The sequence below is a fragment of the Apus apus genome, chromosome 1 (assembly GCF_020740795.1).
Source record: "Apus apus isolate bApuApu2 chromosome 1, bApuApu2.pri.cur, whole genome shotgun sequence".
NCBI classification, from domain to species: Eukaryota; Metazoa; Chordata; class Aves; order Apodiformes; family Apodidae; genus Apus; species Apus apus.
In genome coordinates, this window is record NC_067282.1 from 92,497,596 (window position 1) to 92,524,454 (window position 26,859).

Here is a 26,859-nt window from a genome sequence, read left to right on the forward strand (position 1 = left end):
CATTACACATTGTTAGGTTCCAGGTGGAAGCCATAGAGAAAATAACAGAGAAAGCAGTTGAACACAGCCTCAGAATATCTGAGCTAGGAGGCCTTTGATTATCTTACCTGTAATTTTTGGTTCTCTAACTAGTTTCTACAAAATACAGTATGTCTTTGTTTTATGGAAAGAAGACGCTAGCAGCTATTGTTCATCAAAAACAAGGACCCCAAGCTGTGACATGGCTGTAACTAGTGGAAGATTTACAAGCAAAGTGTACACAAATTCCTTCTAGCAGCCAAATCCTCCTTCTGTGTGTGTCTGACATACACATGGCGAGGAGTCACTGACAGTGCTGGAATTTCAGCAATATAAATGTGGGGATCCCTGGTCTGCAAGCTGCTGCAACGCTCCTTCTGAGAACTTCTTGGTGGAAACACAGTATTTGTCATAGAATAATGATCTGCTGTCAGGAAATTCCTAGCATGAAAATGCGTTTCCCCTTGTCAAAATCAAAAGGTACTACTTTTTAAAACCAGCAGCAAGCTCTTAATTTTCCAGTAAAACACCTGCAGCCCTTTCTGAAGAACGGACCAAGTCCACAAGGGCTGCATATATACTTTGGTCAATCACTTTGCTTATGTAGTTTTTCTTTTGATTTTTAATAGAACCAAGTGATATAAAGTGACATACCAAATGGAAGATATTTACAAAACAGTATAAAATAAGCTAGCTACTGTGGTATTGTGGATACATGTGACATTTTCTACGGACATACTGTATTAGAGGTAGGTGAAAAAGGGGAGATGATTCTGTAACCTTCAAATATCCCAGGATCCTCCATTCACTAGTTTTTCTTCTTTTGCATTATTTTATTTTGTATTTTTGCAGACACAGAGGGCGTATAACAACTTTAATGCTTAAGTTTTTTGACATATTAAGATCACCCTACTATTACTTAAAGCAGTGCACATCTTCATTTGGTCCAAACAGGCAGATTCTGCCCATAATTTGCGACTGTATGTAAGTACATTGAAGCCTTTGCTTCTCTCTGTCTGGACAGACCTAATACCAGTATGTCAACAATGGCTTACTCAAATCTCTTTTAAAGAAGATCACAAACACAGGTTAACACTTTTTCAACAAGCACTGTTTAAATGCTGACGGTCTCTGAGAGAGAAGACATCCCTTAGCTAATTTTCCATGCCCGTCTTTGCACTGTACAGTCCTGGTGTGCCATCCTGTGTCACATGTTCGAGAACAAGAAAGCCATGGCCCCGTAACCCAGCGGGGTTGCATCAGCTGGGGAGTTACTTTGCTGCTGCTGCTGCCACTGCCAGTGACAGAGTTAGTCATTTGCCCTTGCTTCTTTGGCACGAAGAAACTGTAGCGGACGTCCACTGGTTGAGTGGGATCAGTCGCAAGTATCTGCACAATAAGAACCTCTTTTGTGGCAGAGTGTCCCATTGCATGCAAGAAATCATCTTTGTGACTCCAGCCACTGTAGTTCATGACAGTCCCATTGATGTCAATGATTGTTTCTGAAGTGGAGATCATATATTTGCCATTGACAAGGTACTCACCGTTTTTCTTTTTCAGGGCCAGGTAGGCAGTGAACCTGCTCTGGTCCTTAGTCTTGAACTGCCGAACTTTGATGTGCGTTGCCCCTTCTGGGATTTTCACTACATCTGTGTAGCCCTTGCTGAATGGAGGGAGAAAAAAAAAAAAAAGAGTATTCAGTAGAATAAACCTCAAGTATACTGCAAAGCCTAATGGAGTCACTAGCATGACACATCTTGCTTCGTTTTAGTTCAGGCTCTAAATCCATGTGTCTTGAGACTCATCTAAGACTAATTTCACAAGGCTCCACTGTTTGTCTGTTGTTGCGTTCTTACGTCCTTGAAGAAATTTCTACCACACTTATTTCAAATTGCTTAATCTTCAGCTTTAGTAGTGAGTCAGATACAAGACAAATGAAAAAAAACAGATAGCTTATACGTATTTCAGCAAAGGGTGGGAGATATGAAATACAATGCATGCTTTGCCTGCCAAGGAAAGATAATGAGATATGCATTGGTTACAGCTGTTTCTTGCTGTCTTTGCTATCATGATAATTAAGGAAAGCACAAGCAGAGTTACAGCTGGCTAGAGATACCTTGGGAACATTTTAAAATAATCTTGATAATTGAGAAAAAAATTGTTCACTTTGAAATTCATAAAGCCAAAGATTAATTGTCCTGTGTCTAACAGGTGCACCTGAATGTTTAGTTTGTAACCACCCAGAGTCCTCTCAGTTGCTACTTACGAAATATCATAATTCAGATTTAGAAAAATATATTTAACTCTTCTTCTGAAAGTGACAAACATTCAAATCTGCAAATGTGCTGGAACATATCATTATCTCAAATACATTATTTATTTTAACTTTACTGATATACAGAAAAAAATACGTAACTGTATGCTACAAATCTGGCCTCACTGAAATTCATGGAGTCCTTTTAACATTTTTTTTGGGGACTAAATCACATAAAGTGTATCGCACGGTCTTCTTCATGTAGAGATTCCAGACATGTCAATATTTACAAATTGGAAAGGATTTGGTTTATATCATTACTAATTTGGATGCAAAAGTTATTATTTTTGGCAGAGGTGTCTTGCCATCCTTAGGTGAATAATCATTAGTTTATCAGAAAAAAGATGTTATGTTTATTTTTAGAATAAAATCACTCTCAAAGGCATTTTTTACTGCAATAAATCAGTATGCCAAAATGTAGAGAAACAAAAGGTCATTCCAGGAGTAAGATTTCAACTCCTGGTAGCTTTCAATATGCTATGTAAGAATCTGGAGGATATAAACAAACATCAAGTTTCTGTACATTTGAAAAGATATACACTAATGCAGTCACAAATACCGAGTAGAAATTGTTGACTGAAAGGTTCTAAGAGTAAAATGCTAGAGTTGTCCTGTGAAAACTTGGAATCTATGTAACTCATAATTTTAAAAATCCTCATTTTTCCATGTATCTTAAGAATTTAAGAGGGAGGGAAACAACAGTTCAGACAGAAGGCAGACTTACTTGACATTGATATTTCAGTACAAAGCTTACCGCTGCCCTCAATGTGATCAGGGAAAACCCTGGAGGTGGTTCCTTTTATTTTACTCACATTAAGTTTTATTATATTTAAAAGTTGAACTCTGACAGCAAAATACCTTATGAATAACTGCTATAAATATTTTGACTTCAAAAAATATCCATCCAGAGATCGATATTATGCCAGTAGATGTGAAGGGATATAGCAAATGCCATGTTTAAACCTGTGTTTATTTCTGACCTCTCATCTAGTCAGCTAAGCTCCATATATACTCAGCAGTGTGAAAAGGTATTTTTAGGCTCTAATCCCTCTCAGCTATTAAGGAAGACTTTCAGAGCTGTGTTCTTCTGCTGTCTGTTTCACTCCAAAAGCTATGCAAGGAATCTGTCCCTAAATCAGGTGGGATGTCCTCGTTGTCATACAAAGTTAGATGACATGAAGCCCGTTGTCAGCAAGTACCTTGCTAGCGCAGCATCATCTGCGAAATGCAGCGTTTCAGAGACACCCAGATTATTCTGACCTCAACAACTTCCTGATTCACCTTTCTCTTCCCTTTCATCTCTCCTTGAGAAACCACAGCCACCTGACCAGAAAGATCAGCAAGTAGCACAAGATGCCATGCCCTATTCTAGGCAAAATTCCTATTAATGGGCTGCTCACCTGTGTCACTGGCACTTTGTTCAGAAATTAACTGGGCACAGAGTTTTGCCAGTTAATTATTTGCCAGTTTTGGGGTAATGTTAAGAGGCCAGCTGTAAACATCTATGAAGTGCAATAAAGCACATGCAATGTACATGTTCTCTCAGTCTTCATAGGAAATTAAGCTGCACTTAAGAGACAGAAAGCAAGCAAGCACATAACAGAGTTGCTGTTTGCACAGGATACATTTACTAAAACTCAGGATCAATACCTCTTTTTGGTAAAGGTTCCCATGACTTTTGTGCAGCTGGAATTGTCTCCTCCACACACCCCACATTTGTCATACTGGAGCTTTGAACCGATGATGCCATCACAGCCAGTTCGGACGCATTTTCCCCGGACACAGACTGAATTACTGTACGGTCGACATTCGGTACCATCGGTTACCTGGACAAGCAAATGACCGCTAGTTAGAAATACTGTGGAAAAGATTTGCCCTTGTGAATCTGACTGGCAAAACCCAGTTACTTCTTTATATCACTCATACAGAACAGAGTGCCAATGCTGACAGCCCAGACTGAGTTTCTCTAACATTCTCAACACACAAGCAGATGAAATTTAGCAAAGGGCTGGAAGCAACGACAGGTAACTCCACTGTAAGACACTAAAATGACCCTGGCTTTAATTATGATCTTACAACTTATTAATAATATCAGCAACATTACTTGTAGATAGCCATGCATTTGAGCTATCTACTTCTAAATGTTACTTTCATTATATTTAGAGGCAGAAAACTGCAAAGCATGGAAACATTTCAGTTCTAACTGTATCTAATATAACAAACTGACCACAAGTCACATCTATACTGACTGGCTAATTATTCTGTATTAATTGGCTCTGTAAGAGTTACTCTGGACTCCCTTAACATAATTCAGGGTAAAACTTACTCCTGAACTCATAGTACATTTTCTCCAGAAAACCCCAGAAAGATAGATGACTCTCCACGCAGAAACCCCTTTATCCACCACTGAAAGCAAACTAGTGCAGAGTACACCAAGAGGCCCATCATATTCATGAATGGAAAATGTCTCTCAGTATGTCTTCCATTTGTAACGTCACCAATTATGACGTCTCCCTTATATGACGTCACCCATTATGATGTCTCCGTTTATGACCACTCCTGCTATCATGTCTTCCATTATGATTTCTCATAAGTGGAAAAACTTATCTCAGAGGCCAATTCCAGTGTAATGAATAACCAGTGGATCAAACCATTAAATCTAATCACACAGTTAAATCATAGAATCATAAAATCATAGAATAGTTTGAGTTGGAAGGGACTTTACAGATAAACTAGTTCCAATGCTCCCTGCCATAGGCAGGGCCACTTCCCACTAAACCAGGTTGCTCAAATTCCCATCTAATCTGGCCTTGAACACTTCCAGGTAGGGGGCATCCCAATCTCCCTGTGCAACCTGTTCCCATGTCTCATCACCATAACACTTAAGAATTTCTTCTTAGTGTCTAACCTTAATCTACCTTCTTCCAGTTTAAAACCATTTTCCCTTGTCCTATTACTACAAACCATTGTAAAAAGTCCCTCCCCAGTTTTCCTGTAGGCCCCTTCAGGTACTGAAAGGCTGCTATAAAGTCTTCTTGGAGCTTTCTTTTCTCCAGGCTGAACAACCCCAACTCTCTCAGCCTGTCATCACAGGAGAGGTGCTCCAGTCCTCTGACCATCTTCATGGCCCTCCTCTGGACTTGCTCCAACAGCTCCATGTCTTTCTTTTGTTGGGTCCTCCAGAACTGGACACAGCACTCCAGATGGGGTCTCACAAGAGTGGAGTAGAGGGAGAGAATGATGTCCTTTGACCTGATGGTCACGCTTGTTTTGATGCAGACCAGGATACAGTTGGCTTTCGGGATGCATGCGCACATTGATGGCTCATGTTGAGCTTCTCATAAACCAATACTCCCAAGTCCTTTTTCACAAGGCTGTTCTCAATCCAGTCTCCTAACCTGTAATTGCACTTGGGATTGCCTCTACAATGGTATTTGAATTGTATGATTAACTTCTTTTCCCCTGTTGTAGGGAAAGATTTCTAAGACACAGGACATTTCTAAACTAGAGCATGAAATCATGATTGGGGATGTTGTTACCTTTTGAGAAAATACCACGTAATAGCCAGTTCCTTTGGCTCGGCAGGTGAGCTTGCAAACGTCTCCGGGAAGTACTCCAGCATACTTGGGGACCCATTCAACAAATGTCTTGACACCCTTGGAGTCAGACTGATAGCCATTCCTTGCTTCACACTGCTCTTGTCGAAAAGATTTAGCTGTAGAGTTATTAATATCATTAGTGACTATTTCAGATTATGCTGCAAGTATCATTATGCCCATCTATTATTCCAACCTCTTTCTTAAGTAATTTTGAAGTTATGTCACTTTATCTCTTTACTTAGAACTGGCCTTCAAATCCTTCAACTGCTTTAGCTTGGAAATCTTCCCGTGACATAATAAGCATTAAAGGGCTAAATTTGCACTATGGTTCGCTTTTCCAAGACTGACATTTATTTCCAGTCAAGTATCCCTTCTGCATGGCGTCATGGTGGGTTATGGGGGAGGAATGAGGTATTGTATTAATGATGAGTTGCCTCGGAAAATACATTTTGCAGAAACTACAATGGACCTTCGTTCCTTCCTTTCTCAGTGGGGGTTCAGTATTTACTGTCTATGGAGGCAGAGGCTGGAGCACAAAGGCACTTTGGCACGGTGGCACTTACTGTTGGCTGGGCAGGGCGCGACGTTGCAGGAGCGGTAGATGGCCCGTTTGCCGGTGCAGTACCGGCCGTTGTTCCTGGGAGCCGGGTTATTGCAGTGACGATAAGCAAACTGAACTCCTCCGCCGCAGGTACGGGAGCACTGGCCCCAAGGACCCCAGGACCCCCAGTTCCCATGGCTTGAAGCCTGAAAAATATGGGACAGTGGGAGGTAAGGACAACAGCTGTGTGCAAATAAAGGTGCTCCATCTCACATACACTGCTAATGTTTTTCTCAGTTGCAGGCAACTCCTTGGTCATTTTAATCAGGGATAACAGCTCTTAGAAGGCTTCTTTCCTGCGGCAGAGTTAACTTCTGTCTTTTATCTGCACATCAGTGACACTTAATTTGGCACTGTGCATGCAAGGGTGGCACTAGGCCTTGCTCTGCACAGCCACCTTCAGCCTGGTTCATGGGAGACAAACATGCACCAGAAGTAGTGTTCACAGTCTTGTGTGCTGCTCTATTTTTTTTTTTTTTTTTTGCTATTCCCACCAACAGGGCCCCTTAAACTAGATCCAGGGGATTCAGCTCCCAGGATATGTTCATAAGGATAATCTGTGATTAATGAAATGCAATTATTGTGATGTATAGGCATTGCTCTGAATTACTGCCAAAAGAAGGAGTTGTTGGATATAGTTTGCAACTCTACTAATTTGGCTCCCTAGAAGAGTCTTGCAACCACTTACAGATACTTCATGAAGAAGCAAATAATTCTGTTTAAAATGGATGTTAAAAGGGCTGTACCCTGATTAGAATGACTCACATAGTTTGCAAATATCTTCATAAAGCTCTACAAGTTCATACCTCTCCTGTGGGTAAAGGAGAAGAGGCAGAGCTACCATCTACCCAGTTAATTTAGAAGTATCTGAACTGTGCAGCTGACAGTTCTCAAGAGCTTGAGGACTCTTCAATATAAAAGTTGACAGAGCAGACTGTCACTGTAGGCACAAACTTTTCTCTTCCAGAAATTGCTTCATCTATCTTTGTCTCCACTAGAGTTAGGGCCCTGTGGCCATTCATATAAGGACTATAAATTAAATTTACAGATTTAATTTACCTTGCAGTTCATTGCCAAGAAGTCAGGAAGCTAAGAATATTGCCTTTGACAACTCTTCCGTATGTCCTGAGACCAGACTTACTGAATGGGCAAATCCTCTACTCTGAAAGGATGCTCTTAGTTTTTGAGGAATTAAGGCTTTCATATTTCAAGAATTAAACATGCTTCCCGAAACTCAGAAGCATTTTTCCTACATCTCTCACCAATAACACTCCAGTTACTTGTTAAAAAGTAAGGCAGCTTTCAATCTGAGTTCCATAAAGTCCCTTTCACTCCCACAAAAATCAGCACCTTTGAGGATCACGCCTTCTAGAATCCCCTAGGGTCACAGCTGGTAACTTACTGAGTAGTATTTCTTCTTGGTTTTGTCAACACATTTTCCCTGGAGGCAGATCCTCCCTTTTCCACATGGCGTTCCCTCCACAGCAGGAAGCTTCTTAGTCAGACACACCATCTGACCTTGGCGAACAACTGCACACCAGAGGCGGGAGCACACATCCATACCGGGACACACTGTGTACTCAGGTCCAAACGCCAGTTTGCACTGACGAATGGCATCATAGGTTTGTCCCGGGAGCTCCTCAGGGCCCAGGATCTGCTTTCTTGGTTGGTCCAGCAGACAGTTACCTAAAAGAGCAAACCAACCTATTATTACTTGTTTCCTAGTTTTCTCTGCAGTGCTGCAAATCTGTCATTCAAGTTAGGCAGACTGATAAGGACAGTGAACCTCATTCAAAGGATGCTGATGTGAATGGAAAGGTTCTCTGAGGTGTCACCAGGTTTTGGACAAGGTCATACTATTACAACTGTGTTCTCACTGAGCAGTACACCAAGTGTCGAGCTGTCTGCTTCTGGTTCGAGGGTGTCCCTTTGGCCTTTCATCCTGGATTCCTTTACTTGAATTGAATCTGAACACATTCCATTTTATTTCTCGATTTGTGATTTAAGGAGGGATCAAGACTCATTGTAAAGTACACAGAAGTTGTCATTTGAATTTTGAGACAGAATATCAGAAATAGTAAAACTTCTAAAGGGATGCCAGAAAAATCACAAAAACCAGACTTGCAACTAATGAGCCACTTAAAAAAAAAAAAAAAAAAAAGAGATGAAAACCCCAAGAGATCAAAGAAAAAAATAAGCTGCATATCAAAACTAATGGTGGCAGCAAATCTGGACTGGGCTTCCTTGTAAGGAATGATACTTGGCTGCTCCTGGAATCAGTTTGAAGAGAGCTATCCATTTTATACAAAAATACATAAATAATAGGAAAAAAAATAGCATTAACATAAAGAATTTAACGTGTTATGAGATACATTGTAGAGATCAAGATTTGCCTGGCACTCGAAAAATGAGAACTCACATTTCAGTTCTAGAAGATCTACCGATAGATTTTTTTCCTGTTGAAAAACTTACTTGTTGACATGCAGAAATATTTATTCAGTGTAACCTCTTTTACACTTCATGAAAGGGATATGTGGTCTGGGCAAGCTTCACTTATCCTTGGCCAAAACAACTTACCACAATTTACCTCACTTTGGAACCTACATCAGTGTTCCTCAGTTAGGTCATAGGTGAAAAAAGACTATCTATAAAATCCTCACTATTTACACAAAACTGGGACAGAATTTCAAGTGATGGCAGTGAATTTAAACAGATCGAATACCTCTTATCTCTCAATGGCTTGTGTCTTCCCTCTACAACACAGACGTACTGCAATTGTTCTTTTCTTCCTCTTAAGACTAAGGCCAATGAGCCAAATCAGCCAAGAATTCTTTCTGCATCATCACTTACTATGAAAAAACTGTCTTGTTAAACTTGTTCCATTTGTCCTTTGCTGACCCTGATTTATCCTAGTCTTATCTTTAATATGGATTATGCTGACATTTTTAATGAAGACAAGGTGTGCCAGTGCCAACTGATGAAACAAGTGCCATGAGAGAAAGATAATTAAAAGTACCCTAGTGTTCAAACCCTGTTGCAGTGTAAAATATTAAAGTCATGGTGGAGAATGAGTATGCACAGATTTTTTTCTCTAGTTTCTAGAAAGGACATAATTGGCAACAGCTGCAGGCAGAAACACACTTTGTAAAAGTAAAGAGCAGTGGAAGTCCTACTTTACATACCTTGTGATCAGAGAGGAAGCTACTTAGTGTTAGGGCAGTGATGGGAAGGCACAAACATGTCAACATTTAGCGATATACATTACTATTATTTATATACCACAATGTTTACCAAACTTCCAAATACAACCATTATTCAGTATTTTAAAACATCCTGCCAACACATATATTTGCCATGGCAGACACTGCTGCCCATCACTGACATCTACCATGACTGTAAATACAAACTTACAGAAAAAAGAAAGAAAGAAAGAAAGAAAGAAAGAAAGAAAGAAAGAAAGAAAGAAAGAAAGAAAGAAAGAAAGAAAGAAAGAAAGAAAGAAAGAAAGAAAGAAAGAAAGAAAGAAAGAAAGAAAGAAAGAAAGAAAGAAAGAAAGAAAGAAAGAAAGAAAGAAAGAAAGAAAGAAAGAAAGAAAGAAAGAAGTCATATCCTTGTATATACTTGATTTGTCAATACTTTTAGTTAACACCTGTTTTGAGTATTTTTCACATGTGAATAACAAACAGGTCTGAGAAGCTTACATGGCACTATTCTCATTTTTTGTCTGGAGTACCAAAGAACCATCTGTAAGCCCTGAAATAAAGCACTATTGTTGTCTGATGACAGTGTTAATTAAGCCATGTCATTATCTCTCCTTGAAGTTATGTGCAATATATCTTGGGAAAAAAAGGCAGAATAAGATCTGTGCAGGAAGCAGATAACCAGGATATAAATTAATTAAAATAGAAATAGTCCTTGTTTCAGGTTGCACAGAGCACCAAGCACTCTGACTAAACACAATAAATCTCAAGCAATCATACCACAGGCTGGTGGTTGGCATGACAATAAAGGCAATTAGTACCTTAGAAGAGAGTTGGCTAAAAGCAGATGGAAATAAATGTCACTGTCTTCTGGACACTAACTCAGCCTTTTCTGCTGTCTGGGGTCATCTCATGAGCATAAAACAAATGGTGATATCATGACAATGATGTTTATAGTTCTCAGAGTGGGCCTCCGGAGACAGGAAATCAGCACCTTGATCCTCTCCAGACCTCCTGGTTGACCTTGGATGAAACATTTATATTGGGATTTATTTAGCTGACTCTAACTGTATGCAATGCTGGTGTCTGCAATTCAGTCAGCTGTCAGATGTTTCAGTACTCAGACAAATGAGTTTATAGTGTAATTCAGCACCACTACTGCAACTGATGAGATCAGTCAAAACATCGATGCCATCGATTAGATGACCCTGCACTATGATAGGAACTTAAATACCTAGCTTAGGAGCACCTACCTATATAATAAATACCAGTATTTTCTAAGATGACTCTTCTCCCCAGCATCGCTTTCCAAATTTTAAAAGTAGGAATGTCAGTACTTGACAAAACCATGTTAAGGAATTAAGAGTCAAGACTGTGATATTTGCTGTTACAGCCGTATGGAGTAAACATCTACATCTATATGGGAAACTTAGTTAAAGCTTTAATAAGACATTGACTGCTCTTTTTTAGTAAAATGCTGTTCACAGATCCAAACGTCTGGACTTCATGAATGCTTCCTTATGGTTACCCATAAGGAGCACCAGACTAAGCACTTTATGTATTTCCTCACACAAATGCTGCCATGCCCTGTTTGTCACAAAGCACAATTCATAAACTCATGCCTGTTAAGACCAAAAGCTCAGTGCCAACTGCTTATGCTACCTATCAGAGAATGGAAGCATTTCCTCTTGTTCAAAGTTTCCCACATAAGCTTCCTGTAACTCTGCAAAATCTGGTCACAAACATTCTAAAACAAAGCCTGGAGTGTGAATATCTGTATTCCTCCATTGCAACTGCTATTTTCTGCTTTCCTCAACTACGCTATGCCTGCAGTACTGCTCAAAATTACACCTGGATGGTTAAGTTTTTTTTCCTCTGCCTAGCAGCACCTGAGAAAGAGAGGATTTTCTCCTTTCTGTGGGAAGATTACAGGGGAGATCCTTCTTGAAAAGAGAGGACAACATTGCGCCTATAAACTAGTACATTTGCCCCAGCTAAGGAAAAATCCAAATCCAAAAAGCAGACACATGCTTATTCTAAAGTAAACATGGAAATATGGAACATTTGCACTGCTTTATTATCAGCAAAAAGTTGTCTGAAAGGCATTCTCATGCTCTACTAGGATCCTGTGGTTTCTGGTACACTCAGCATACATTACAAATTGGAATTATGGAGTTAAGAATTCATTCACTGGCAGGAGGAGGAAAATGAAACCAGAAGCTCCCTTCCTAAAATAGGGCATGTCCTTTCAGCACAATAATTTATAGAAACTGCAATTTAAAGAATTGCCTTTCATTTTTACTTTACAGTGTTTGTGTTAATTCAAATATTTGATTTAAAATAAATAACTGAAAAATTATAAACTTCAACAGAAAAGCAAGACTGTTACTTAGAAAAGGTCTCTGAAGGCCTGATCTATCAAGTAAAGATTTCCTAAACATTGTATATTTTAAATCACACCAATAACATCAGTAATAAAATCAATTCTCAGAGAACTATGGACCTCTATGAGCTATGAGGAGAGGTTAAAATTTTCTTTATTATCACATAATATCCGAAAAAATTTTTTTACTGTAAGAGTGACAGAGCACTGGAGCAGGCTGCCCAGGGAGGTTGTGGAGTCTCCTTCACTGGAGACATTCAAAACCCACCTGGATGCGTTCCTATGTGATGTACTCCAGGTGAACCTGCTCTGGCAGGGGGGGTTGGACTAGATGATCTTTCGAGGTCCCTTCCAACCCCTAGGATTCTATGATTCTATGATTCTATGATAAATAACTCTTGGAGACTACATGCCTGAGCGATAACTACTCCTGAGTGTTAGAAAGGGCAGTGTACCCTAACCCATGCATCTACTAAGCCCTTTACATGCAGCAAAGAATCCATGACTTTGTGAAGAGGGTCAGCAGTTGAGGACTGCTACACTTAGTGTCCTGGAAAACAGCACTAATGTTGAACAAGGAGGCCATAATGCAACTCTGAAGGACCTGAAGCTCCTGCCTACTTTTACTGGAAAAAAACCCAAACACCTGGCAGAGTCTATTCTTAGACCTGTGGGACTGATTGTTACAGCCCCTCCTTGTTTCCACACTGAGACTGGGTCCAGTTCATGGATAAGGGTCCAAATCTCAAGTATCCTCCCAGGTGAAAACAAGCTGAAGGTGATGTGGGTGAGAGAAATGCTCTCTTTGATCGCTTTATTGCTGGAGAAAGTAGCTAGCAAGTCACAAAAAAAGGGAAAAAATGAGAACAACCTTTCTACTTGCCTACAGGAGGAGAGGACCAGAAGAGAAAATGCAGTTCAGAGTTCCTTGCACTCTCTAATGGGTTATTCGTGGATGGTGAGGGAGGTCATTTTTTTTTTTTTTTTTAACCCCGGTGTACCCCAGTGCATTGTACTTCAGTAGCTAAACTCAAAAAGGAAAATTTCTCTTCGTATGTGGAAACTAACTTTGTAATATAAAGTCAACGCCAAGGCTGTATATACTATAAAACAGGACAGTACAGATTAATGGATCTAATAAAATTGAGACAAAAAATGAAGTAATTCTCCAATAGAGGGAAACAGGATAAATTATTTCAGAGAGCACTTAAATTAGCTGACAAAATACTTAAAAGCAAAAAACGCTTTATATTCAGCAGACATACCATACTTTCTATCCATAAGCATTACAGTTACCATAACAACTTGATCCATTCACTCAATTATGTCATTTTTAGCTCAGCTTTTTGGAATTTGAATGGTTTAAGAATTGCCATTGCTTTGGGAGCACAGTGAAGACTTTAAAATTCATTAAGTATTCAAGACTATGCTTTTTTATTACTGCTTTTGGAAAATGAAAGTTTTGCAATTATTCTCTGAAGGGTAAATGACATATTTAACAAATATTAGTTATATGAGTTGGAAGGTGAACTCCCGGGGCAGAAGTAATCTTTTATCCCATACAGCACACAGGAGTCTTAATTGTTGCTTACAGCCCCGCTCCAGAAACATAATAAATACAATTACATTATAAATGTTATAAATATAATGGCATTATAAATATAATAGATTTCATTAATGGTAAAACATACACTCTGCTCATATGTGTATTCTAATGCTAAATAAATGATATCACCCATTTCATTTCTGTGAGGAAAAAGCTATTTCCTTATGTCCTCTCTTCATAGTATTCTCTCAGCTCATACCTGTGGCATTTGGGAAGACAGGACTAATTTAATACTTTTAAAAAAAACCTCTCCATGTTTCAAATCAAATTATTGCCAACACACACGCTGTCAATGGTTTCTTTTCCTTGCATTTGAACCATGCAAAGGGAGGAGGAGACTCCGTCAGCCTTTCAAACCTTTGCCTTGTTTTGCAAGCAACTCCAACATAGTCCCGAAGATAAGCAAGGAATGAGCAAGCTGGTAGAAGATGTTCTTATTACAAAAACAGATCACAGTAAAAACTAACATGGAGCTAAGACAAGGTGTGGTAATACATACCATGACCATCATCGAAAAATTCTGTTATAGTTGCTGAAGTGCACTTGGACCAGGGTTTTGAAGCATCAATGCTAGTCAGAATGGAGGACATCAAGCGCTTATCTTCCATGGAGCCAAAGTTCTCCTCACAAAATTTGGAGTCATCATGGGAAAGACCAAGCAAGTGCCCTACAGAAATGAAACAAATCAATAAAACGTTATGACTACCCATAACAGGGTTTACCAGCTAGAACTCACAGTCAAGGTAAAATGAATTGTATAATTCATTCTCAAACTTTGAACAGCAGCCACTTGAAACATGGTATGTCTACTTGAAGACAAAAAAGCTGTGACAGTTTACACCCTTACATATAGCAAGGAAGTAATGCCATCAGCTGACATGTCATTGAACTGTGCCTGCTGAAACCTGATGAAAACTAAAGGGAACTCTACTCATTTTTATTAGTAAAAAATGTATTTCTTACTGTTTTTTAAACTATCTTCAGCATGAAAGACTAATACTCTGTAAAGACGCTTTGTAACTGCCTAGGAAGTTCTTTCTAAAGAATGGTATCTTTCTAAACTGACAAAAATGCTAGCATTTTACAAGCTAACTGTATGTAATTTCCTAAAATACACTCCTTGCTGAAGGATCAAAAAATATGAATAATGTTTTCGAATAGTCTCTTCCATGTAGAAAGTCTTGTTTTGTGGATGCCAAGAGGAAAGACATGGAGGCATCACTCACTGCAGAGCTGTAGCTGTCTGACCAGGAGTCTGTGTTAAGGCTGCATGATATCAGAAATAAGGGTTTCTGCCTTGTGAAGAAGTCAAGGTATCATCTGGCAGCCTTACTCCCAGTGTTGCTGGGTTCCTGACGTAAGGATGGAGCTACAGGAAAAGTGACAAGAGGAACTTGGTCTGTCACTTCAAGTTGTACCAGTGATGACTGAGAATGACCAATCTGTCTTCTGCAGTTATTCAGTCCCCACTGAAGGGGAGGTGGAAAGGAAAACAGAGAAGGCATTTCTCCTTTTTTCTTTCTTCCCCTCATGGGCACACATTTACCAACATCATTCACTACAGCTACTGTTTGAATAATAGGCCGTGTAGTATTATAAATGTTAGTAAGAATTCATTCAAGGAAACGGGGTTAACACTGATGAGAGCACTTCTTCCCCTGTTACTACTGTTGCTAATTGTTACTGCAATGCTTTATCAGATGTACATTGCTGCAAAAACACAGTGAGTCAGACTTTCATACAGAAGGCATGTCTAATCACTGATGTGTTTTATATACAAGATTTGGGTTTATATATATATATATATATATATATATTTTTTTTTTTTTTTTTCCTGACAGGTTAAACCACCTTCCTTTGGTAATACTCATTATCTATGGGGCAGATAATGCTAATTTTATTCTGCACTGAGACACCTGAATAACAGTAGGTACATTATCAAGTTTTAATCTGACATAGCACTATATAAATACCTACTCTGAAAAGATGACAACAGCTTTGTTTTATTTAAGCCAAATGTTGGTGTTGAGAAAAAAAATTACCTACTAAGATTATGATTTCAAGCAGACACATTTCTCTGACAGAGTAACCAAATAATCAGTGCATTACTTCTAGCCTATGGAACAAATTCTGTGGAAGTGTTTCAGGCTAAGCATTTAATGAATCACCAGCTACCGTGCCAGTGAGGACTACCTCTGACTCTGCCAAGGTCTTAGACACCAGCGAGGGGAGTCTTCAGGAAACATAAAAATGATGTTATTTTTGGCTTCCGTTCTATCCAATGTTATTGCTATGCTTGTATTTGTGCTAATGCATGAAGTGGCACCAGGTCACACCTCCTGTCTGAGAACTATGAGCAGAGCTGACAGGTTAATGAACCTCAACACACGCCTAGTAGCAATATGACTAGCAACATTTTCTGCTGATGTTAAATAACTCTTTGTAGCATGTTTCACTAGTGTTCTGCTAACTTAAGCAAACATTTACTAGAGAGGGCTATAGCCCTATCCTCTAGCTTTTGTTCACATGCACTCGAATATACGTTGCAGCTCCCCATTTAAATAAGAACCACACACACACTGCTTTGTAGAGCTGTTCAGGAGTTTCAGACAGTTTCCTGTACTTTACTTGAATCTGTGCACTTGAACATCCATATATTACCTATCAATTATACAGAAATACTTGCAAAAAATTACCTCAGCAAACAAGAAAACACCATACTGGTTGACCTAAGTCTCACTCTAGCAGCCTTCTCTAAGGCAACTTGTCTGCTTAAAGGTTACAGGAAGAATGCTTTTGTATTTAACATCCCAAGACTTCTCATAGTTGTAAAACTTCAAGAAATTAATTCACTGCAGCATGTTTGAGAAATAAGGTAATGCAGTTCTGTCAATGGAAAAGGAGTTTCATTTCTGAGGTATTAAACAGCTCTGGGTGAATAACAAAAGCTGGAGGTTTGTTAAAAAAGTCTGGCTGAATAACATCACATGGCACACGATGTGTGTTCACTGTAGGATATGAATAATAGTTGGGTGAAAACCAGCAATTTGAGAACTTTAATTTTTTTGAAAGCTCAACATTTTATAGCACCATTTAGAACTATCCAAAACCTCTGTGATGTAAAGGATTTTGTCTTGTCAGGCAGAATGCAAATTTCTTAACCTCCACAACCTCTGATACCACTCTGCAACACTCCACCCATTTAAGATACAACATCACTCTCTACAGGAATCCCTTCCATAACCACATTTCACCTATTGTAACTTTGTTCATCTTATGTGGCAGACATTCCACATGAGCACAGAACAAAAGATGTAACAGTGCTGATACACAGTTTCTGTTAACACTGCTGTTTCTGAATGTGCAACTTTGATATCTCCAGGTTACTCGTTGCTCCCTATGACTATAAAAGACTTTTCACACAGTGCTTGTGTGTATAAGTTTCTTGTTGTACCAACTTCATCAGACCTGGCTTCAGAAAGACCTTTCATCTTCATTTTCTTAAGTCTTTCTGTTTTTCAGCCCCCACTTCTCCTGCAGTACAATTTGTAAGCAACCTCTATGTTGACTATCTACTGTCAGAGAAATGTGGTTGCACCACATCAAACTAGGAAATTACAGCTGGGCAATGCAAACTCCCCTGCAGCAGGCCAGGGAGTTTACAGTGCTTTAGCTTGCTCCTGGCTTCCCTGCCTAAAGATGGTATAATTTCCATCCCTCTCTACTCTGAAAGATGTGCTGACTCTGCAGAGGATGTAGCTGCTGAGCTGTGGTCTGAAGTTCTTGTTCTACCTATCTTCTTTCCTCCTCCATATACACAAAAAAATATCCTTCAGATATGAGAAAGCTTGCAGCCAAATTCCAAGTTCTTCACTTTTAGCAGAGAAGCTCCAAATTTTTCCATAAAATGATTGCAAATTAGTCTCTCTCTCAGAAATGTCTGGACAGTTTCTGTGGAGTAGTTCAGTGTAAATAAATAAAATGAAATGCTTCTCAGGCAACTACTCAGCACAGAACATTTCATCCCAAATACTTTGGCAAAAGCACAGAAAACTGAAACACAGTCATCTTCTGGAAAGTGTCAAGCTACTGGCTTTACCTTTGATTAGAGTGCATCATAACTTCTATACTTTACAATAATAAATGGGGTCAACTGAGGACACACCTCATTAACAGCATCTACTTTGTCATATTAAATCAAGCCATTGTTCTCATGCACAACAAGAACTAGTCACTTATTTGGCATACTTAAGCTTTCTGAGAAGAAGCTTTTCAAAATATTTGGGAGACTCACTTTTTAAAAAATAATTTTAAAAAGTAAAAAAAAAATATTACAAGGAAGGAAGTAGTTAGGTAGTGAATAATTTTAAAAATATACAATTCTCACTGTCAGTATTTGAGTTTCTAAATTAGCTATCAGTGATGTTAGTGATGGTAATATCTGTTCATGGTATTAAATATATTAATTCTATCTGTCCATACTGATTTGCCAGTTAGCTTTGCATGTATGATTACAAACAATGCAAATCCAACTCTCAAAGAATTTTATGAAGCTAAAATTCTTAATTCTTATCACAACCTAAATTTCTCTCCATACTAACTTTTTGTTTTAAGGCATCCTGATCAAACTTAAAACAGAAGAAAATATGACAAACTTCCAATGACTTTTAAAACTGTTTTTGCTTTTCATTAAAAGTAATAAAAATGGAAAGTATCACAGTGATTCATAATCTTGAAATACTGCCTACAGAAATGAGAACAACAAAGTATTTCTACACCTGCGCCCTTCATCCTTTTCTATCCAAGAACTAAGGAAGACACACTTCCCTTCCTATTTGAAAAGACTCTCTCTCACACCTCGCATCCATGAACATGCTGGTAGTACCACACACAGGACATTAGTGTGGTTTCTAGCATTTACTGGTAAGGTGCTTCCTTTTGTAAGATCCAACATGAAAAAATGGCAGGTGGTCCCTACATAATGCCACAGAAAGCTCTGGGCAAAAGCAAAGACTTAATTAACACAAATCTTAAAATGAAGGCTTTAAAAAACTATGCCAATTTTAGCACCACAATGTTTTGAACTGCTATGAACTTCAAACCAGGCTATTGAAAAAAGAGAGAGAAAAAAAGGCTCCCAGCAGCTGTGTTAAATGATGACTGATTGAGAATGGGTTAGTAGATCATCTGATGTTTTCTACTTAATGAAGCATCTTACTGGTGTTGACAGTTCCCACTGAGTGAAAATGACATAATATAATTTTACCAGCAGGATGGTGTTTAGTTAAGTTATGCTGTAGGAATGCACAAAATGGTAAAAGAAACAGATGGTGAGGAGGCAGGGTTTACCCTCGTGCAAGTGAAAGGAGCTAGCCTTCTTCTAAAGTGGCTCCTTCCCAAATGGCAAAAAGACCAACCAGCTAAATGGACCAACAGCCCTTCCTCACTGTGTTCCTTCTCTTCTTGAGGTGAGACAAAGTGTGACTACATCAGTAAACTGTTGAAAGCAATATGAAAGCAACCTGCAGATGGAATATATGTATATTCAGCAACATCGTCTGCAAGGGACTCTTGGTCTACACAGCTCAGTCTGTGTAGACCTTGAAGCAAGAAACTAAAAAGTCATCAGCAGTCATCAGCCCCTGTATCCCAGTTCACCTGTGCTGCCTGGATTCCTGGTAGTGCAATTTGCACTGCACAAGCTCTCCTATCCCAACAACTACAGAAGGTCAACACCTGCTTTACAGCACAACAGGAAATAATACCCCCAACAGGTGCAAAAAGAATTCCTACACCTTGTATGAATGAGGTGCATATTCCTTAGAATAAGGTGGCAATATTCCAAAGCAATTATGACAAGTCAGCTAAAACTTCCATCTTCTCTAAATATCAGGAGACAAATTGCTCTGCAGGTAAATCAGGAGTGCATGAGAGCTATGCTGGATGTGTAATGAAGCACACTGCACTGCAACTATTTTCTTCCTAGGAATGCTGGAAAGCAGAAGAGAAGTTTGGATATTTCTGAATTTTCTTAAAACACATTGTCAGACTATTTGTAGAGGTTCTCTGTGTCAACAGCATGAAAAAAAAAATGCTCTAATATAATTTTTTTTCCCCCACTGGTATTTCAAGTATAAGAATAAAGAAAACAAAAAGCACCTTAATGTACAGCAAGTAAAACCCAGCTTTTCCTAAAACACAAATGGTGAAAGCTCTTTTTTCTGGGAAAAAACCCAACACAATCTTGTTTATGGACATACACAGACCTAGCATTTGATGATTCTATGATTCTCTAGTGCTTGAACTGAACAGCCTGTCAAAGTACAGCTCTTGCACTGAATTTTATCACAGGACATATGCAAAGTGACACAGCATGCTAAAAATGCTGCAGGCATTGTAATTTGTTTTCTTAGAAAAGCTCAGCTCCAATGAAGCATGTGTTTTTCAGTGAGGTCATGCCTTTCACCTAATTTTCAGTGGGGATGACTGAAGTACAAAAGAAGGTCAAGTGATTTGCCCAAGGTTAGCTAGTGAGTCACTGGCTCTCACAGGATCAGGAGTCAGGAAGCTCCTGGTTCAACATTCCTTGGTGTAATCACCAGCCCATACCTTCTGCACGAACCTCTCACTCTCTCCTTCACTAAAAAAGGATTGCTTGCGGTAAGTCTGTTAAAATAAAACCATTTCCTTCTGCATGTACTGTTTTTCTAACTTGTGTGAGTACTTGGCTCCTCGTTAAGAACTGCATACTGATATCACTCAGAAATCCCCTTGAAGTCATGGGAATTTTGCATTAAAAATGATGGACCTAAGCAATAATGATTCGTAAAGTTGTTTTTTTGTATAACAGAAGTGTTTTGAATTATACGACCTTACAAAAAGCATGCACAGAAGTTTAAACTAGCTATTCCTCTTTCTTCATACTAGAACTTTCCTTCCAATTTTCTTTTCTTTGACTGCTATCCATCACTTATGAAAGAAAACACACACACACACACAAAAAAGTCACTCTTTCTTTTACATTTCCTGCCCAGAGGCAGTTTTTAATATTTCTGGCCTAAAAGAGTTCTTTAGACTCAATGAAACAATAGTCTGAAGTGCAGCTTCTTTTCAGGAGCAGACATAAAAAAAAAAAGCACCACAATCAGACATTCATACACCCCTCCTGCAGACTTTACACAAAACAAACTTCTGCTGAAACGGCTTGTTGTAACAGACTTCTGTGGGAGATCAGAGATACATCACCCCCACCAGACAGACAATCTGCAGGCAAGATTCTGTCCAGGCAATGTGGACTAGGCAATCAGAAACAACTATGTCCACATAGACTCAACCACTCATTAAAAATACGTGGTCTTGGAGGTCAACACTCCATCTGCTATCCTAATTAATGGGGCATGTAGAAGATAAATATTAATTTTAATGAAAACTGGGACATGGTGACACTCATTCGACATCTGTCCAACTGAGACTAACTCACAAAGAATGTAATTCATGGCAGCTGATGGTAAATGAAGGAAGTCTGGCAGAGTATAGTGCAAGAATGCAAAAAAGTGAATTGCCTGCTGTTTATTGGGTAGTTCTGCCTTCCTCTCTCTACTTGAAGCACCTTCCACACAAGAACTACATAATCAGTAGTATTTACCTGCCAAGGAGGAAAATAATCCTTACTTTCCCCTGCAATCTGGGAGACTGGGGGTTCAGACACACATAGCTGAAGTGGACTTCTTTTAAAATCATAGAATCATTCAGGTTGGAAAAGACCCTTAAGATCACTGAGTCCAACTGTAAACCTAACACTCCCAAGTAGACTGCCAAAAGTGTTCTGAAATATCAGGCAAAACCCAGTTTCATTCTTTATGAGGTTACATGTATGCAAAGACCAGCACAACTTCAGAAAACCTCTGAAAACTCAAGCAATGTTAGTGACATGTCTGAGCAACTTCCTGAAGTCTCTGGTTGAGAACTTGGCTCTCCATCTTCTCAGCTCTTTGTCAGAATCGCTCCGTAGACACTGAGAACATGAAGATCCCCAATCTACTCACACTTAAAAGTACATGGTAGATAAAGAAAAGTTAAGCATATTGAGAACCTGAGGATTCAGTTTTTCTACATCATATCAATTTTCCCCTTGCATCTCTCCACTTTTCATACAAACTGTCTCACCTTCACTAAAAAAGGTTTGTTTTAAGTACCACGTGTTGAACATTTATAAATTACATATAATGTTATAACTTATCTAAAACCAAGAATTTTACTCAAAATTTTAACTAGCAACCTTCTGTAAAGCTGATTTTTGTACTGTGAAGCATCAGTTCAGTTTTCCGCCTCACTCTTAACCTCTTGTGAAGGCTTAGTTTTGACCATCCATCTTTCCTCTTAACTAAAGGGGATATGTTCATGAGGGCTCCATTCAAAAGCTTTTGCAAGCAGAAGCTTAGGCAGAGCCTTGAAAAAGATTCAAAGAGAAGGAATCAAGCAATTTTCTTGATTTATGTCATCAGAGAAGACTAGGATGAGTACACTCTCTCTCTCTTTTTATGAATACCTGGTTACTTGCCTAAAGTTCACCTGTCATTAAGGAAACATAATACGAAAGTCAGACAACATTCACCATTTTTCATGTGCCTATATGAATCTGTGCCCTTAGCAATGTATCCCCCTTGAAATGAAAGGCTACAAAAGATTTGTACCTGTCAAGTCTGAAGGTTGTCTTTATCTGCTTTATCTTGACAGCCTTGAAATCAAAGGGCTACATGTTCAGCAGTGGAAAAGATGACTGCATTATCTACTTTGAGTGTATACAAAATGAGCACATGGTAAGAAATGGAATGAGAGTATTTTTTCACTCTTCTGTGTAAATCTAAAGCAGGACAATAATTTAAATGTCATACACATTGTCCTTGGTTTCAGTTTATTCTGAAGAAGGGTCAGAATCATACAGTTCGCTATACAGGCTACATAGCTTAGACACAGTATACAGGGCCCTCTTTCTACAGAGGCCTACAACTCAAATATAGGCTCAGGCTCTGAAGAAATACTTTCAATCTACTTAGAATTCAGCAAAGTGGTATTTTGATGTATTTCAGTGAACTGAGTAGGGACTCCAGAAATGATACCTCACTTCTAAAATGGCTTCTTTATATAAAATTATGCTCTCTAATACAGCACTACACTTTGCTAGCAGCACTTGGGATATTTTTGTCCTCAGTGATGGCAGATGCCAGAGAATGATGGCTTACTGAAAAAGATTTGGTGTTCACTATGTTATTTTCTAGTGTTAGTTTCTGTACATTTCCTTGATTTTAGGTGTTATACAGTATAGCTGTGGAGGAAGCTGTGATAACTTCACATAACCATAGAAAATGAGCCTGAGAGAAGACCTTGAAAAGGTATCTTGTGCATCCCTCTGCCCTAGGGTAGGAGCAGCATCTCCCAAGCCACAGCTGTTTTAGCCAGCAGATCCTGTGAACCTCAAGTAATGGAGATTTCACAGCCTCCCCAAGCAATTCATTTCTGCCCTTAACTGTCCTGGTTAGATGATTTTGGCTAATGCTTAAAGTAAATCTCCCTTGCTGCAATTTAAGGCCATTACCCCTTGCTGTCCCAGGTGGACACGGAGGAAGATTTATTACGTAAATTTTCGCAACATTTTTTAAAATATATTTGAAGACTGCTTTTATGCCCTTCTCAAAAGTCACATGGAAAAGATAAAAGAGAACTAATGAAGGAGAGGTTTAATTAGTTCCATGTAGCAATTTTAAAGTTACATTTTAAAAATAAAAAACTTGGAAAGAACATCAGTAAACCATATTACTCAGGAGGATAGAAGGAGTAATAGCATACCACTGTGGTTGCAAATAGGAACTTTGCAAAAGGTCAAATGAACATTACCACTGAGCAAAAATGCAGTGCTTTCTTTGTATCTCCTCTTAAAAAATAGTAAAAAAAAAGAAAAAAAGTTCTTCAAGATTGATAGAAAGAATAAAGACATATATAATTTAAGTTATTAGACCCATGTAACTCTCAGTGAACTAACCTAGAGTTTTGCCTGCGCTAAAGACTACAGGCAGAATGCATTTGTACTTAAGGACAAAAAAGACAAGTTAAATCCTTGGCTTTCCTTGACTTCCTTTGTGATTCTGGGTTGTCTATTGATAAAATGAGCAGTAGCTCCACTTATTTTCTCTTGAACTCTTCTCATTTTGTTTTTGTAGATGAGAAACCCTTTAGGGCAGTGCACTGTCTGTACCAAAGCATGTGGGCCTCCAGCATAGAAGCCGAAGTCAGCAGAAACTTCTGACAGCAACTGCATCACAAAATGCAACACCAGGCTACTAAACAAGGAATTTGTCATGCACTGGATATACTCCATCGCAAGAGATGTTAAATGTAACTTCCAATTGATTGATTGTGTCTGTTGGTGATGTTGGGTCATGCTTATCTTCATGGGATGCACAGGTTGGCTTGTAATTCAACACTATAAAAGTGACAAAATCTCTAACCCAATCTAGTGTTGTTGGTTTTGTTTTGTTGTTTTTTTTTTTTTTTCCTGATGGCTATTTTAATAAGGGGTATACGGAGAAGAGATATGCTGGTGCTGACCTATGAAAAACATGAAACGAATGTTGAGATTGTGAGCAATCATAGGTTTTTTAATCTTTTTCTCCAGATGCCTCTGTGAAGAAGGGAAGTGCATGGACTAAGGAAACTTTTTTTTTACAGACAGTTGGCAGATGATAACAAAGATTTGCAGAATGTCTACATACTATATTTAAGCTAGCTCAGCCATCCCTGCAAAGCTATGGAGGTATAGCCAAAAGAGTAGCTTCAAGTCAAAAAAGACATCCATATGCCACAAGATGAAGATGAGCTGATGATTTCAGGAAAGACTTCAGAAGACTATTTTTATGATAGCAAAGCTACTGATGTCCAAACTGATGGCAGCATGTCCCTTGCTATAAAATAACCATATATGAATCTACCATTAGTGGCTGGATGTCTTGACAGGCTCGGATTTAAAAATAACATTTATGCTATTAGAACTGCTTCCCTTTAATCTGAGGAGTATTATCCTCATTTTCTGCATTTGACATTGGAGACAAATTATTCCTGTTTTTCCTACATACAAGTAGGACAATATTCAAATCCTACCTTATCAATCTTTATATACGGATCTCCATCTCTTCTTGGCAGCTAATCAGTGATACTAGGAAATTGGTTGCACCTGTTTCTTTGCTTGTTTACAGCTCTTTAGAGATTTTGCCTGTTATGGTATGCTATTCATACTCTTCCCCTCAAAAAACATTGGTCAAAATCCATCTGTTTTATCTGAAATAAATAAAATAAACATCTAACACATAATGTAGTAGAAACCTTGGCAACAGAGGCAGCAGGCTTCATTCTGTAGCAGGCTGCTTTTTAGGTTCCTATGCACGTATCCAGCCTGAGCCCCTGGACTGTGTTTTGTCCTCTTTGGTTGAGCTGCAATTCCATCTTGGTTGCCTTCCAGAGAAAGAATATGATCCTAAAAAATGCCCTTGGTTCCTTCAGAGAGGAAACAAGAGCAGTTAGATACCCTTGAAGTCAAAGTGAGGACACACCACCATTCTCCAGATCAAGTCCATATTAACAATCCTGCATCTGCTACACATGCACATGAAGCAGGTTTATTTAAAAAACTGCAGACAATGACTCTGATTCACTTAGCAGCTCACCTTGCACTTCCTACTGACAGAAAGGAGCACCTTAGGCTTAGAACCTGTAGCATCCCCTCTGCCATGCAGGGCATCTCCTAGGTTGTCAGGTGAATTCCTTCAAATAACTAAGTTGCTACAAATGTAAAGAGCCACACCTTACCAACAGGACAGGGGGAACTTTAAGACTTCTGAGTGGTAGACAGAAATCTTGTCTCCAAATAAAATAAAGCAAGGCTCTCCCCAAAGTACTTAACTAGACGGTATCCGTGCCACATTTTTATTTTTCATCTTTTTTTTGACCTTTAATTTAATGTAAGTACTCAAGCAATTTTAGCTGTTTTCTTCTCAACTTCTCCCACTTCAGGCCACATATACAAAGATCATTTTGAGACTTGACACTCCTCCTTTCTTAAAATTTTATGGTGAAGAGAAAAAAAAAGAGATGTTATTTTAAACAACCTCAAACTAGAGGTTTTTTGCCCATTACAGTACTTATTAGTTTCAATTAATACTTTTTTTTTACATTGAAAATTACAGCTCTTACAGATTCCTGTAAATGGCAAGGTATGAAAATGGCTCTTTTTCAAAAACGTGTTTCTTGGTCCCTAAAAATAATTCACTTTCCTTTGTGTGGGATTCATAGTAATAATATCTGTATTTACTGTTCATCCCAATCTTTGTTGATCTATGTTCTTAACCTATCTAAACACGCACTTATTCCTGATAAAATGGTAGTTGAGACTCATTACTCACCTCTTCAGACACCAGATATATAAACATTGGCATCACAAGAAGGTCCCTCATCCAACCTCTCCAATGCCCACTAACCTTCAGCAGTAAGCATCACTTCTGGATGCAAGAAGATAAAAGCAGTCTCTCTAGGAGACTGGCCTTTGAGTGACAGGCTAAGTTTGCCATCTACCTACTTGTCCCAGTTCTAGACCAGGTTCATGATGGGTCATTAACTTGACAGCGTCCAGGTTGGATGTCACTTAACTCATCTGATGTGAAGGTGTATTTGACATTGCTGCATGTATCTCCAAAGGCTCTGAAATAGTGACTTCAGAGGGCTTTTTCTTGTGTAATTATATTCTTGTTTATTAAAATTTCTGGTTTAGGGACTTATTTTCCCACAACACTATTTTTTCTTGCAACGTGATCCCTCTCCAGCCACTACTGATTTTTTTTCTTTGTGGCACCATAAGAGCAGTAGTGTTAGGTTCACTAATCGTTGAAGGGTCAGGTCACTGACATGCCAACTCCTTTTTCCTTGGTGACCTCTGGTTGCTGAGCCAGGTATATATAAGGCACACAACTCCTGGGCTCTACCTGCTAGCTCCTTGAAAACTGAACCACTGCAATGATACTCCCAAAGCAAACTTTACTTTGGTTTGGCATGAGGTACAAGGCAATTCAGAAACTGGCTCTCTCTGAAAGTT

The 26,859-nt window shown here is 38.8% G+C and overlaps 1 protein-coding gene across 1 annotated transcript in view; it reads right to left on the reverse strand.

Moving 5' to 3' along the window:
• Positions 1-1,090: 1,090 nt before the first annotated feature.
• Positions 1,091-26,859, reverse strand: part of ADAMTS5 (ADAM metallopeptidase with thrombospondin type 1 motif 5) — a 39,084-nt gene continuing 13,315 nt past the window's right edge. The window contains exons 3-8 of the mRNA XM_051625399.1: positions 14,221-14,388; positions 7,935-8,218; positions 6,495-6,678; positions 5,872-6,047; positions 3,983-4,158; positions 1,091-1,681 (exon numbers count right to left, since the gene is read on the reverse strand). Of these exons, the coding sequence (XP_051481359.1) occupies positions 1,108-1,681; positions 3,983-4,158; positions 5,872-6,047; positions 6,495-6,678; positions 7,935-8,218; positions 14,221-14,388 (1,562 nt within the window). The 3' untranslated portion in view covers positions 1,091-1,107. The remainder of the gene's footprint in view (positions 1,682-3,982; positions 4,159-5,871; positions 6,048-6,494; positions 6,679-7,934; positions 8,219-14,220; positions 14,389-26,859) is intronic.